At 44.3% G+C, this 14,785-nt stretch overlaps 1 protein-coding gene across 3 annotated transcripts in view; it reads right to left on the bottom strand.

The window, feature by feature from the left end:
• Positions 1–14,785, bottom strand: part of MNT (MAX network transcriptional repressor) — a 145,323-nt gene that overhangs the window by 78,821 nt on the left and 51,717 nt on the right. Inside the window, exons 2-4 of one of the 3 annotated variants that reach the window (XM_082247006.1) lie at positions 7,735–8,353; positions 3,648–3,704; positions 2,577–2,618 (exon numbers count right to left, since the gene is read on the bottom strand). In XM_082247006.1, coding sequence (XP_082103132.1) covers positions 2,577–2,618; positions 3,648–3,704; positions 7,735–8,353 — 718 coding nt within the window. The remainder of the gene's footprint in view (positions 1–2,576; positions 2,619–3,647; positions 3,705–7,734; positions 8,354–14,785) is intronic. The other 2 variants (XM_082247005.1, XM_082247007.1) reach the window with 2 other exon arrangements.

The raw sequence follows: 14,785 nt of genomic DNA, 5'->3' as shown, positions 1-14,785 counted from the left end.
CAAAAAGCCATCCTAAGAAGACTGTTGCACTTTATAGACTGCTGTACTGTGTTAAATGATCAATGCTTTGTGGCATAAAAAAAAAAGCACTGCGTTACACATTTGTTGTTATTCCAGTATATCATTTATGCAGAAACTTTCGGTAACCTAACTATTCTATTTCCATTTCTGCAGAGCGTTAACGAATACATATTAACGTACAATTTAAGACTACCCATTTATTTAAGTGGGCAACATAAAATGCACGTACTATCTTTACCATCACAGCACACCCCAGTGCACATTTGTGTGTTACTGTGGTGCCCTTCAATGCAGGTGCCGAAAAGTGCTCAAAAGTTCTATTTAAAGTGAATGGCATTGCAGTGGACCAACGTGCATAATGCATGTTGCTGTGCATTACAGAAATGCAACAATGTGCATATTGAAGTAAATGAGAAAAATAAACCTACAGCTGTACCACAGGTAGATACCAAAATTGCTATTTCAGTTAAGCATTCATCAAAATCATTAAGGACCCCTTTTACAGCATGCGTTAGGCCTTATTCACATGTGCAGATAGGGTCAGCCTGCAAAGTCTTGCAACAAGAATCAGCGGACTCTTGCAGCTGGGATCACCATTTTATCCCTGACAGCTGCAGCTGGGAAACCTGTACAAATGAATGACAGGAGCCGTATCTGTCCATGGCATTTTGTATGTTATCCCACAGCTAGCGTTTACTTGTAGTTATGGACAGATGATTGCCTCTGGATGCAGGCAGTCTGCATCCAAGGATGATCATCTGTCCCTAACTGCCTTTAAATGCTGTGCAATAACAGGCAAACAGCCATGGACAGATACGGTCTGTGTCATTCACTGGTAAAGGCTTCCCGGCCGCAGCTGTCCATAAATCACCTGTGATTCCAGCTGCAGGCCAGCTCCAGCTGTTATCCCACAGCTAGCGTTTACCTGTAGTTATGGACAGATGATTGCCTCTGGATGCAGGCAGTCTGCATCCAAGGATGATCATCTGTCCCTACCTGCATTTAAATGCTGTGCAATATCAGGCAAACAGCCATGGACAGATACGGTCTGTGTCATTCACTGGTAAAGGCTTCCCGGCCGCAGCTGTCCATAAATCACCTGTGATTCCAGCTGCAGGCCACAGAAATGGGTAAGCTGGCCCTATCTGCACATGTGATTGGACCTTAAAGTGATACTAAACACACACTGTTTTTACATTGCCCCTTCTATTTCTGTATGTGGACGATGGCACTGTAATTATTTTAATTTAAAAAAACATTGCAGTACCTTTTTCCTAATCGATATACAGCTGTCACATGACCCAGATCTTTCCCAGCCTGTCTGCAGGGAAACATAAGCAGGAGGAGCCTCTAGTCCTCTGCTGCTGGTCACATGTTCAAAAAAAATAAAAAAAAATAAAAAATAAAAAACAGCCTTTGGAATACAGAGTAAAAATAAATAAATAAATGTCAATAAACTGTTTTAGATTGGCATACAAATATATATTTGAAATCGAATCTTTATTATTTTGTGGAAATAACATGGTGTGGGCAGATTTCTGCCCGTCACGGGCTGTGTCATGACTCTCTAGCCTATGTCTTAGAATAAGAGGGAGGTGAAAACTCCAATAATTTACATGTAATATCACAACCCCCATTGTGTTTAGCTGGTTAGTGGGCATGGAGGGAGGGAGTGGGCTGTCATTCACCACTGTGTATACGCCCACAAGTGTGTGGCTCTATAGTCACATGGGCTGCTCAGATAGGGAGAAAATGCTCAGAATAAAAACTCACTGAAAACTGAGCATGTGCAGTGTTGCCACCACAGCTGCAAAATCCCTAACTGAATTGGGGACATGAACAGAAGGGGGAGATAGAGAGCAGCAGGATCAACCAGGTTTTTAGCAGAATACAGAAAAAGAATCTCCTAGTGAGTGAGTATGAAAAGCATGTAATACAGCATTTATTGACAGTTTTTTTTATGATGTGGGTTTAGTGACACTTTAAGGTGCACCCCGGTAAAAAGGGCGCTGTTCATTAATTCTGAATGTGTTTTACCACAAAGAGCACCAGTATGAATTGTGCGTGAGGTATCTGAATCCTTGTGTTATCTCCTGCACTGCAGTACTCTAGGAGTAAACCCCTAAATCATTCAGACGCAACTGATTTATACAATGCTATCCATCTACCACTATGAACATGCTTGCACAATCAATGGCTGCTGCTCCATTTTTGTCCAATCAGCTTCCTGGGGCGGGTCCCGGACTAGGCTGCATGGCCCAACCACAGTTCAGTCTGCAGAGAAGTCACAGACTTGTTAAGTGTTACCTGGCAGCTGGATCACATGACAGGTTGATCAGAATTCCAAATCCTTTGGCAGGTACAATTCATAGATGCATTTCATGTATTTCAAACAGCCAATTGATTGGAGTTCAGCTTTTAGAAATACACTTCCCAGTTAACATACAACTAGTGTCGCATATAGCCAAACACAACTTGCACAGTCCTCGGAGAAATAAAGTAAGGGGTGGGGGGGGAAGTATTTAAAGAAACAAGGCCCCGGATTACATACACACCTGTTCTTCTCCAGCTTATTATGGACTTCTCTGGTACCAGCCCTACACGCAACAGAAAGAGAAAGCAAATAGGATGCTATTAATACAACAGAGTAAGATCTTATTAATGGAAAATTTCTAATTTGATTAAAGGGTCTACAACCTAAAAATACTCTGTTGTATAGTGAGAAGGTTATTACTCTTCAACCGCTACACTGTCCATGTGGGAAATTTGCTTCTGTTCAGAGGGGCCTGCTTTCACATGATGCGAACAGGCTGGCTTTAGCAGAAGACGAGCTTACAGCCAGCTCTTTGCACTGGTTAAATAGCATGTGCTAAATGCATCTATGTTAGTGCACACAGCATTTGACAATGTACTGTAGCTAGTGTGCATTGCCAACAGTGGTCAGGGTATGCAGTAGTCATGTCTTATTATGCATTCAATTCAGCAAGCCATGAGCAGACCTCGTTTCCAAACAGAGATGGCTATGCTTGGTGCAAATAGTGCACACATAGCCCAATACGAGAAGGCCAAACGTAATACAATGCCACTCTGTTTGCAAGAGGATTCTGCAAGATGATACGGTATCACTTCAGGAAATATCCATTACAATAAAATGCTTATATATACACACCCAGGAAAATACCTGTCTCTAAAGAGATGCAGTTTGATGCCTTCAGTATGTAAAGGACAAGTCCCAATAATCTTAAATATTCAGCTGAGCTGCCATGAGATGCATGCAAGAGGGTCAGTGCAGCAGTATATTTCAGCAGTCGTTGTTATAACTGAGGTGCACCTGATTGCTGACTATTTCTGTGTATGCATGGCAACCTGCATTCAACATAAATCTCAATAGAGGTTTTTCCACATCATCAGATATGGAGCTGCTATGAGATGCATGCAAGAGGGTCAGTGCAGCAGTCGTTGGCACGTTCTCTTTTGTGATAGCTGAGGTGCACCTGATTGCTGGCTATTTCTGTGTATGCATGGCAACCTGCATTCAACATAAATCTCAATAGAGGTTTTTCTAGATCATCAGCTATGCCAAGGTTATAGAGTGAATAGAGGTGTTGCTATATGATCAGATATACCAAGGCTGTAGAGTCTTGTGGACATCCAAGTCCGTCTTTTCAGATGCAGGTATCTTCCTATAAGCATAAGTCATAAAAATTAAATTGCATTCATTGTGAAGTTTCTATATTTTGCACAGGCTACGATACATCGTTCCTCCACTTGTACACACAACAGGCAGTCTCTTCTAAAACTTCCATTTTTAGTTTCAATAATTCATATTATGCTTCCTTAAAGTGGAACTTCACTCTCCCAAGCAACATTGATTATTTTTATTCCTCCTGCTGCTAGCATTAGTAAATAGATAAGCAAATATGATATACTTTCCTGTTTACATTTTTATTTTATTTTTTATTTGAACATTTCTTCAGTTACTTCCTGGTTTCTTGCCTAAGCAAATGATGTCATACATCTCAGGAGTCTTCAGGAGGGGGAGGAAAGGAGGAGGGGTTTTCTCAGCTAAGTACCCTTGGTTTTGGACTCTTGACTTGGTAAGTGGAATGCTAATTTTAAGTTTCACCCATACATAATATATTTAATAATGTTTTTGGTACTTTGAATTCTTTGTTTCACCCTTTTAGCCCCCCCCCCCCCCCGAAGAAGCGGGTTATTCCCAAGAAACATGTTGAGGAATCCCACGGAGGACACCCACCTACCATTATGGATTAAAAACTGTCTATATAGAATATATAAATATAATATATATAGAGTTTTGGGTTGGTGTCATTTATCCCAGGGGAGGTTTTTAAGAGAAGTTAATTTTGCACATGCGTTTATGGTTGTAAGATTGTATTTTATGGGTTTTGTAACAATAAAATGTATATTGCCTTAAGTGCTGGGTCACACTTGTGCGATGCGGGAAGGCTGCGAATTCGAAGCCTGTTCCCGCATCGCATCTGCACAAAAGGCAGTTCACACTGCCATATGCTATACGCAGGGGATGTCAATTAAATGTTAACGACACCCCCAGTTTGATCGCATATCGCAGTGCGATCTGACATTTTGCACAGGATCGGATCGCACGAGTGTGAACCACTGTGCGATCCGATCCTGATGCGGCTGAAAAAAAGGGTCCTGTGCGTCTTTTGTGCGGGTGCAGTGCGAATGTATGGCTGAATTCGTATCCGCACATGAGATCACATGTAATGAAAGAGCAGTGCGCTCCGAATTACATGCAATCTCCGCAGTGGCACTAGTGTGAACCAGGACTTAAAGGATGATGGTGCCCTTGGCAGTCTGCCAATTACCTTATTTTCAATGAAGCACACTATCCCGAATGCATATTTGAGCTAAGGGCAGATGGATTTCAGAAGGTAAATGCTACATAAATCATTTGCCCTTACACAAGATTGCCACCGCTATAAATGCTAGGGGGGGGGGGGTGTTTTTCAAAGTGATTTTTCAAAAAATATAAATCGTGGGGGCATGGATGGGGCGAGTCCGCTTTGAATATTAAAAATGAATTAAATAGTGGTTTTGGTTTGTGGTGCTCAGATGCAGTGAAAATCTACTTTAATTATCTCTGATATTATGCTTGCTCTAAAAGGGAATGGTGTACTTCGGTAGTAAACTAGACTTTAATGTTAAAGCCTAAAGAAACACTTGAGCCAATATGGGGGCTTTTTACACACAATGCCTATGGCACTGAAGATCATACCTATACAAATATGATATTAGAAACCTTTATGACTGTTTTGTAGCCTATTGCTGTTAGCTTCCATATCAAAGAAAAGGATGCATTCAAATTTGTTGTTCTTATATGAATGAGATCAGAGGACAGTAAGTTACCTATAACCTGCTATATGTACATAAAAGTGGCATTTATTTCAGGAAACCAGCTCTACTGTCTCCCACTAGCTGACTTCACATCTGCCATCGAAGACAGGGAAGTACTATTTCTAACACAGGTCATATCATATGGGGAAAGGGTCATATCATAGCATTAATGTTTCTCTGATTGAAAGTAGTGATGATCTTCTGACAAGGGGTATGAACGCACTGTTAGGTCAAAATGTCATGACCTGACTGCTGTCATGGATCTGGACATATTTATTTAAACGCTGTCATGGAAGCTCAAAACACTGAAACCTATAGAGGAAAGACATGAAAATGTGTAAGCTCTATTCCTCCCACTGACAATAACAATGGGGCATAAGTCCTGCCAGTGACACCAATAATTGGGCACCATTACTCCCTCTGACCTTAATGATGGGGCACTATTCCTCCCACTGACCTTAGGGGGGGGGCACCATTCCTCTCCCTGACCTCAATGATGGGGCACTATTCCTCCCACTGAACCCAATGATGGAGCCCCATTCCTCTACCTGACCCCAATGATGCAGCACCATTCCTCTCCCTGATACCAATGATGGGGCACTATTGCTCCCACTGACCCAAATGATGGAGCACCATTCCTCTCCCTGACACCAATGATGGGGCACCATTCCTCTCACTGACCCCAATGATGGGGCAGCATTCCTCTCACTGACCTCAATGATGGGGCAGCATTCCTCTCACTGACCCCAATGATGGGGCAGCGTTCCTCTCACTGACCCCAATGATGGGGCAGCGTTCCTCTCACTGACCCCAATGATGGGGCAGCGTTCCTCTCACTGACCCCAATGATGGGGCAGTGTTCCTCTCACTGACCCCAATGATGGGGCAGCGTTCCTCTCACTGACCCCAATGATGGGGCAGCGTTCCTCTCACTGACCCCAATGATGGGGCACTATTCCTCTCCCTGACCCCAATGTTGAGGCACCATTGCTTTCCCTGACACCAATGATGGGGCACCATTCCTCTCCCTGACACCAACGATGGGACACCATTCCTCTCCCTGACACCAATGATGGGGGACCAGTCCTCCCACTGACCCCAATGATGGGGACCGTTCCTCCCACTGACCCCAATGATAGGCCACCATTCCACTCACGGATGCCAATGATGGGACACCATTCTCCCTTACTGACACCAATGATGGGGCACTATTCCTCTCCTTGACACCAACGATGGCGCACCATTCCTCCCACTGACCCCAATGATGGGGCACCATTCCTCTCACTGATCCCAATGATGGGGCACCATTCCTCCCACTGACCCCAATGATGGGGCAGCGTTCCTCTCACTGACCCCAATGATGGGGCAGCGTTCCTCTCACTGACCCCAATGATGGGGCAGCGTTCCTCTCACTGACCCCAATGATGGGGACCGTTCCTCCCACTGACCCCAATGATGGGGCACCATTCCTCCCACTGACCCCAATGATAGGCCACCATTCCACTCACGGATGCCAATGATGGGACACCATTCTCCCTTACTGACACCAATGATGGGGCACTATTCCTCTCCTTGACACCAATGATGGCGCACCATTCCTCCCACTGACCCCAATGATGGGGCACCATTCCTCTCACTGATCCCAATGATGGGGCACCATTCCTCCCACTGACCCCAATGATAGGCCACCATTCCACTCACGGATGCCAATGATGGGACACCATTCCTTTCACTGATACCAATGATGGGGCACTATTCCTCTCACTGACACCAATGATGGGGCACTATTCCTCTCACTGATACCAATGATGGGGCACTATTTCTCTCACTGACACCAATGATGGGGCACTATTCCTACCACTGACACCAATGATGGGGCACTATTCCACAATGCCCCACTAACCCCAATGATGGGGCATTGTTAACATTGTTAACAAGGCCAGGATGTTGTCTACTCCTACTGCCCACAACCGGGCCCCTCTAAAGTTTGAAGGATAATAAACTGGCCTTTTGTTTAGAAAGTTTGGAGACCCCTCGGTTTAACTAATGTACTCATATCAAAACATCTTTAAATAGATCAATAGGTAAGTAGCTCTGTTGACCTATGTGGTTCATTTTTGTCCAAGAGCCTGTCTTGTCAAGATAAAAAAAGTATGTCTATGTAAGCTAGCCGAGTAGAAATGGACAGCCTTGACCTGTCAATCAAATAATCTAAAGCCATCCTAAAAAGTAAATGCAGCTTTCCCTGTGTTTAGTAGCAGTAGGATAATAATTTTATGCATGAACAAGACCTTATAGATGACCTTAAGCTCATTATAACCATATTCTTACCCTCCAGGCCGCCTCCTCTGCTCATTAGATCTTCCATCGTCTGGAGTTGACAGTCTCAGGGCACCGATTGGCTGTGCTTGAGGCTGCTGTGGGTGTGGTAGGGCTGTCGGCTGGGGCTGTATAGGCTGTTGCGGTGGCTGTTGTTGGTGCTGTTGATGTTGCTGCTGTTGCATGAGATGGTGGTGTGCTATTGTCAGGACGGGGGTTGAGTAATGGTGCAGCTGCTTGGGACTGCCAACACTTAGAGGGGCGGTTTTAATTTCTTGAAGTCCAGGGCCTACTGGTCGTTGGATGACCGGAGCCAGGGAAATGTCTTTGCTGATAACAGGTGGGTTAACAACTGGTGGTTGACGCTGAACAACAGGCGGTGACAAAGATGTTGGAACTACTGGTTGGGGGGCACTGGTTACCACTGGGAGAGGAATGAGAGCTACTGGAGTTGGTAAAGGAGGAGGTGGGGGTGGAGGGGGTGCAGGTGCTGGTGGAGAAGCAGGATCTGGAGGGGATTGATTTGTCGGTTCTTCTGTTTGAACTGTGCTTTTCTTGTCTTCTTCTTCCTCCTCCTCCTCATCCTCTTCTTCCTCTTCCTCCTGTTTCACCAAAAGCTTATCATTTTCCTCTGTAACAGTAAAGGAAAAAAAAAAAAACTGAATGAGATCAAAGCGACCTTTCCCATGTTACTCCTCGTCTGCTGTGTGCTTCTAACGTGACCTTTTAATAATTCAAACCAAGTGCACAGCAGTTAATACCTCCTATTGTTCTGTATTTAGAACAGTGTGTTAACGGTGCCAGGCATTCTGAATAAAACCCATAAAATGACTGTGCATTAACAATAAAAAAAAATCAACATCTTAGTGGCCTCGAGCAACGTTCACAATATGACAAATCAATACTCAAATCTGCACTACCAAAATCAGATTTCTAAATGAAAAAGACCTTTCATAGTGTTTTGAATGAAAAAAAAAAAAAAAAAAGGAAAAGAAAATTGACCCGAATCGCCCAATCCACACATCTGAGGCTAAGCTATTGTGTCGTGACAGCGAGGGAGATTTACCCACTGTCAGAATACACTGATCAAAGCTGCCGGTTAGAGCTGGCGGCGCTGATTGTGCATACATTTTCCAACAGACTGGTTGTACAGAAGTCAATCGGTGGACCAGCCTGTCCATACATGAATCGAAATTCAGCCGGTGCCTTCCTGAACCCGTTGAAATTCAAACCACGTATGGCCGGCCTTGGTCTTTGCTACATAAGCTATTCTTGACCATGTTTCGGTTTATCTGACCCAAACACATTATAATCTCCAAAGACGATTTTGGCATTTCTTAATTGTAGTAACAAGTAACTGAGGCCCCTAAGTGTCCATTCACACTAGTCCGACTTGTCAGGCGACTTGGCCAGCCTGACAAGTCACGCACCGTCATGTCCCATAGTGTAGTACAGGACCGGTTCTAATAGGAGCGACACAAGTCGCTCCGACTTAGAAAAAGGGTCCTGTACTACTTTGGGGCGACCTGGAGCGACTTGCATAGACATTCATTTTATGAAGTCCGTGCAAGTCGCGCTGCACGCGACTTCACAGGTCGCCCCGAAGTCAGATCCGACATAGTGTGAACGGAGTCTTATTCTCTGTAGTAAGATTAACATCATTGTTGAAAATGTAAACGTATACGTACTACTGCGGCAGAGTGCAGTATTTTAGGTGACCAAATAATCTGCAACATCCTTTTCCACCGCACTAACACCATAAAACTTATAAATGAATAAGTAATGTGCACTATTGAATTTTCAGCCACTATATAAAATATGATCTACAGCCATACTCCCCATCCTGAGACCACTATGACTATGGGTGGTCCACCACATTATATGCCAAAGTTATACTGCTCAACAGGTACTAGAACTTGATATTTGCTACCAGAATTCTATGGCACATAAAATGCAGGAAACGCCTATGAAAATATCAACTTCCTCAAAGTCTGTATTTGTATTTGACTATGCAAGCCCTTTACCCCGCCCTGCTTGCGCACCATGCACTGCATTGTAGGATGTAAATGGATTGTCACATGGACAAAGCAGAAGTATATTTCGGCTTATTTAGGCCAGATCAAGGAAATTATAAATTTTAATTGCGAGGCATTACCATGGTTTCTAGTTTACGCCTACTTAGGTTAACTGGGTGCTTTGCTACCACAATTGTAAATATGTGCCTTTCACATCCCCTAGTTTTGCGCCTGCTGTAGGACTCTCCATAGTTTTTGCCAACTACAGCTACGAAGAAGTCACTTTCTATCTAAAGTACTGACAGATTGTTCTGGTTAAATATGTGGCAGTGCTCAAAGATATTTGTTCACTAAGGTTTTTTCACACTAGCACTTTTGGTGCGCACCCGGGTTCGATTGACTTCAGAATTTGGTTCTTTTTGATGATGTGAACACTGTCTTTGAACTCGGGTGCGCACCTGCGAACCGTACCCGAGTCCACTTAAAAGGGTGGTCTGGGGTACGGTTCATGTGAACTCCAGTACGGTTCGCTTCTGATGAGAACACAACCGTACCAAAGCAAGCAATTCTATCCATTTTGGCACCTTCTCGTTTACAGTGGTTGCCAAGTACACGCCGGCTGCAGCTGGATGACACAAGTGTACCGCGGTTCGGATACAAAAATCAAATGTGAACACAGTCCATCAGGGGCAGAGGAAGGGGGGAGCAATCGAACTCGGGTTCGGACCAGGCAATCGCACTAATGGCACTTTTCCACTGCAAGTACCGGCTCGGCTCTACTCGGCCCTGCTTGGCCCGGTTTGCTTTTCCACTGCTGGTACCGCATGGTACGGTGTTGGAACGGTTCGGTACTGTACAGTATGGTTTGCTTTTCCACTAAAGTAATACTTAAGTTAAGTGGGTGGGATAACAACGGGGTGGGTGGGATTCTCTGACCAATCAGTGGCTAGTAGTGACTGCATGCAAAGGATTGTGGGATATGGTACCAGGTATGGTACCTCTTGGAACCACAATAGAGGTGGTACGGTTTTTGAGAGCCGTACCGTTCGGTTCCATGTAGTGGAAAAGCGCCACAAGTGTGAAAACACCCTAAGAGCCCATTCACACAGGGGTGACACGACTTGCTGGGGCGACCTGTGAAGTCGCGGTGCACGCTGACCTCGGCGCGACATGCACGGACTTCATATAATTGAAGTCAATGCAAGTCGCCTCCAGGTCGCCCCAAAGTAATACAGGACCCTTTTACTAAGTTTGAGCGACTTGTGTCGCTCCTATTACAACGGGTCCTGTGCTAATCAATGGCAGGCGACCCACCGCGACTTGTCAGGCCACCAAGTCGCGCTAGTGTGAATGGGATCTAACTGTCAGTTCAGTTTTGGGCAGATGCCAGCAATTTGAATGACCGATTGTTTTCTTGTAAAGTCCTGGTAATCTGGCAGTGAGATCTCAGCACCTACAGTGGGCTCATACACATAGGGACTCAAAAGAGCTTGCCAGGCAATTTTGATGTCGACCAAGTAGCTCCAAACAGTAAAATTTGGAAGACTGTATGAATTAATCAGCACAGACCACACCACATCCAAATTATTTTCAATGCACAAACTCACCAGGTCTTGCCTGTGCCACATGCAAAGTTTTGGCCATACCAGGTCATAGAGTTTCAGAGCAGGGTGGACACATTTTGTCTATAGTGTCCTGTCCATAGCACAGTATTTAGTGAACCACGCAGAACCCCGATGTCTACGCCTAGTGTGTATTAACAGTAGCAATATCCCATCAGTCCTGTTCCCTCGCTCTTTTAACAGTTAATACACAGGGCTTATTTAAATAGGTTGTGCTCCACTTCAGCAAGCTCTTAGTCATTGGCATAGTAACCGTGATGTGGTGGGAGGACCAGTTTTAGAGATTCCCTTCTGTTTCTCAGCTAATGCATAACACATGCTTCTCTCAAAGAAAAATGGAGCGGTTTGCCAGCAAAGCCATTTGTAGCTGTTCGTTCACATGCAATCTGTAAATGGTTTGTGCACGTGCAAGAAGCATGAACCGGCATTGCCAGCATGTGCGGCTTTCTGACACAGCGGTAGGTCTGCAAAGGGTTACTAGGCGGTTTTGATCAACTAGGGGTCTGAGTGACATTGAGTAAATGAGGGCTCTTTCATAAATGTACCTGCATGGCACCATTCTAATAAATGAGCAAGGTGCAGCTCTGAGCAACCAAACAAGAGTCACCTTATAAATACATGGTTGCAGTAAGCGAAAAGCAGGTTGGCTGCCATGGAATACTGCTTCATGTGCTGCTGCAATGCTTTAGCAAAAAAAAAAAAAAAAAAAAGCTTGATGGGGCTTATGTATGGAAAGTTGCAAACATTTCTGCACAGAGCAATCAATCAGCTCTGGATCATCATTCCTGCAGTCCATGATATGGAAAAAGGATTCTGACTACTATAGACCAGCAGTCGCCAACCAGTGCTCCAGTGGTCAGTGCAAATCAACATTATTTTCTGATATATACCTCCCAAATGTTCTCAATGCACGCTGACAGTCAATGTCAGCGCACAATGATACCCGATGCCTCCTCTGTAGTTCTGGCTTCTGCGAACTCAGAGGGAGGCACTGGGAGTAGAAAAGAAGGAGGGGACTTACAATGGTAGGCTTGATCACAGACTGGGAGGGAGCACAGAGCTCGAGCACATGGCTGGATAAAGGAGGAGAGATCTGTATAAGGCAGCAGTGTGTCTGTATAAGGCAGCAGTGTGATGCAGATTGCAGGGGGGGGGGGGTTTCAGAGACAGGCAGAGCGAGGTCCGAAAGGTTGGTGATCACTGATATAGACAACATGCATGTGCATTTTTCCATACACAAGCCCTTTCAAGATTTTATTTCAATATTGTAAAGCAGAATAATAGTCCTGGGTGAGGGATTAGGGCTCATTCACACAGGCATTTATTTTTCACAGGGTCTTGCTGCTGAATCAAATAAGGTAGACACTGCTGGTTACACATTGCTGACATTGTATGTCAACCCCTGAGCAGCGGCTGCAGCCAATAGGGTTCATGCATCAAATATTTACATGCATACAGCGTAAAATTCAGAAAAGTACGCAGCTCTGCTCTATTTTTTTTAAGCTCCTAAAAGCAAATGCAACATTACACTGCCAGGCATAGCTGTGTGAATGGGCCCATCGAGTTCTATACTGCCAGTATAGATATATATAAAACTGTACACAGTATGTATGTACGGAGTTTTTTTAACATCTGTGTGAATAAGCCCTTATACAGATTAGGCTTTCTGACTTTTGACTTTCTTCTTCAGGTCACAGACTAAAGCCCCGTACACACGATAAGAAATTCAGAAGGGAAAATTCTCCCGACGACCGATCTGCCGATTTTCGCATTGTTAGTATGGTGCTTTCGACAGCCGACTCCGACTTTTCGGCTGACAAAATCTTGATGTGCAGGCTATAAAATTTTTGTCCTCCGTCAACACACGTCCGATTTTCGTCTCTTTAGTACAGATTTCGACGGGGAAAAAATCTTATGAGCAAGACTAGGCATGCTCAGAGAGAAAGAACACAAAGAAAGCAATCCAACACATGACATCACTTCTGAAGTAGAATTCTGTCGTGCGGGAAAATTCGTGTGCGGTCTAGAGCACATTCCAACCAACGGACACGCACTCTGGACAAAAGACGGACGACCGATTGGCGGAAATTCGTAGCGCGTGTACGAGGCTTAAGGGCCCCATTTATAAAGCATTGGTATGGCCTTACAGTTTCCTAAATAAAAAAAGGAAGACGGAAACACCACATTTATAAAGCACACCACCATTAAAGTGTCACCAAACCCAGGACCCTGCATTCACTATATCTGGTCTCCCACAATACACAGAACATGGAAAAGCAACAATTTTAGTAAATAAAAACAGCGAAATACCTTTTCTCAACAGCAGTATATAGCAGTCTTGTGACTTCTATCAGTGTCTGGTTAAAGCTAGTAGGAGGAGTTTGCATTCTCCTCTGATTGTCCAATGAGGCTGCAGGACCCCTGACCCTCTGTCCGGACAGTGCTGATTGGCCCAGTGTTGATCACATCCCACTCTCCCAAGAAAAAAACCTCTCTTGCAATACACACCAAACTGAGCATGTGCAGCTTGCCCTCAAGGCTCTGTTCTATCAGGAGATGAATTGGGGGCTGGGGAAGAAGGGGAGGATCAGAGAACAAAGAATAAAACAGCCTTTTTACACAATGCAGAGGATTAACCCCTTAGGTTCCACAGCAAGCAGAACAAGCATGCTTTACTGCATATACAGACCGATTTTACTGTTGTGGGTTTAATAACACTTTAAATGAATGGTAACAGAAAAGGAGGAACGGAGAGAGAGAGCCGATCACATGGATTGTCAAGTGAAAGTGATGAGTCCGGCCTCTTCCCAATCAAAGACTTCTCTCTGCAGCATTCGTTTCTGTGGGACACCGCAGACTCCACATCACAACCTGCATATTAAGAATGGCATGTATAATGTAAATTGCATTGTAGAGAAAACCCTGCAGCGTCCAGTGGAAGACACAATGAAGCCCCTTTGTTCCAACGCATCGACAGCCAGGCAGCTAGCATTGTCAGGAGGAGCTAAAAGTTGGCAGTCTTCTATAGATTTCTCATATCAATATGCTGAGTGTTCTGTTTGTTCAGGAATATATCTGCTAAAAGGATTAAAGCAGCCATAAAGTCTAAAAGTAAATCATGCATAGTTCCATGGGTGGTCCCATAACCGAGCCAAAACACAACAGATCTTGCCAAAAACAACTCCTAAAGTCCCTGCACACCGTGAGCATGCGTTTGAGTAGATCAGATTTATCTACTTTCAAGACATTCAATATGTTTTTTTTTTTCTTTACAAATCTACAATCACATGTACAAATCTTTTTCATAAATGACTATTATAAAAACACATACTACAATCCGACATTTTCTGCCACATCCTATCCTTCCATCAGTCATAGGATTGCACTTTATCAACACTGAGCCTGCATACACTATGATAAGATTAA

The sequence above is a fragment of the Pelophylax lessonae genome (assembly GCF_965119305.1).
Source record: "Pelophylax lessonae genome assembly, chromosome: 2".
In the NCBI taxonomy this organism is placed as follows: domain Eukaryota; kingdom Metazoa; phylum Chordata; class Amphibia; order Anura; family Ranidae; genus Pelophylax; species Pelophylax lessonae.
This window is presented reverse-complemented; position numbering and strand designations above follow the sequence as displayed.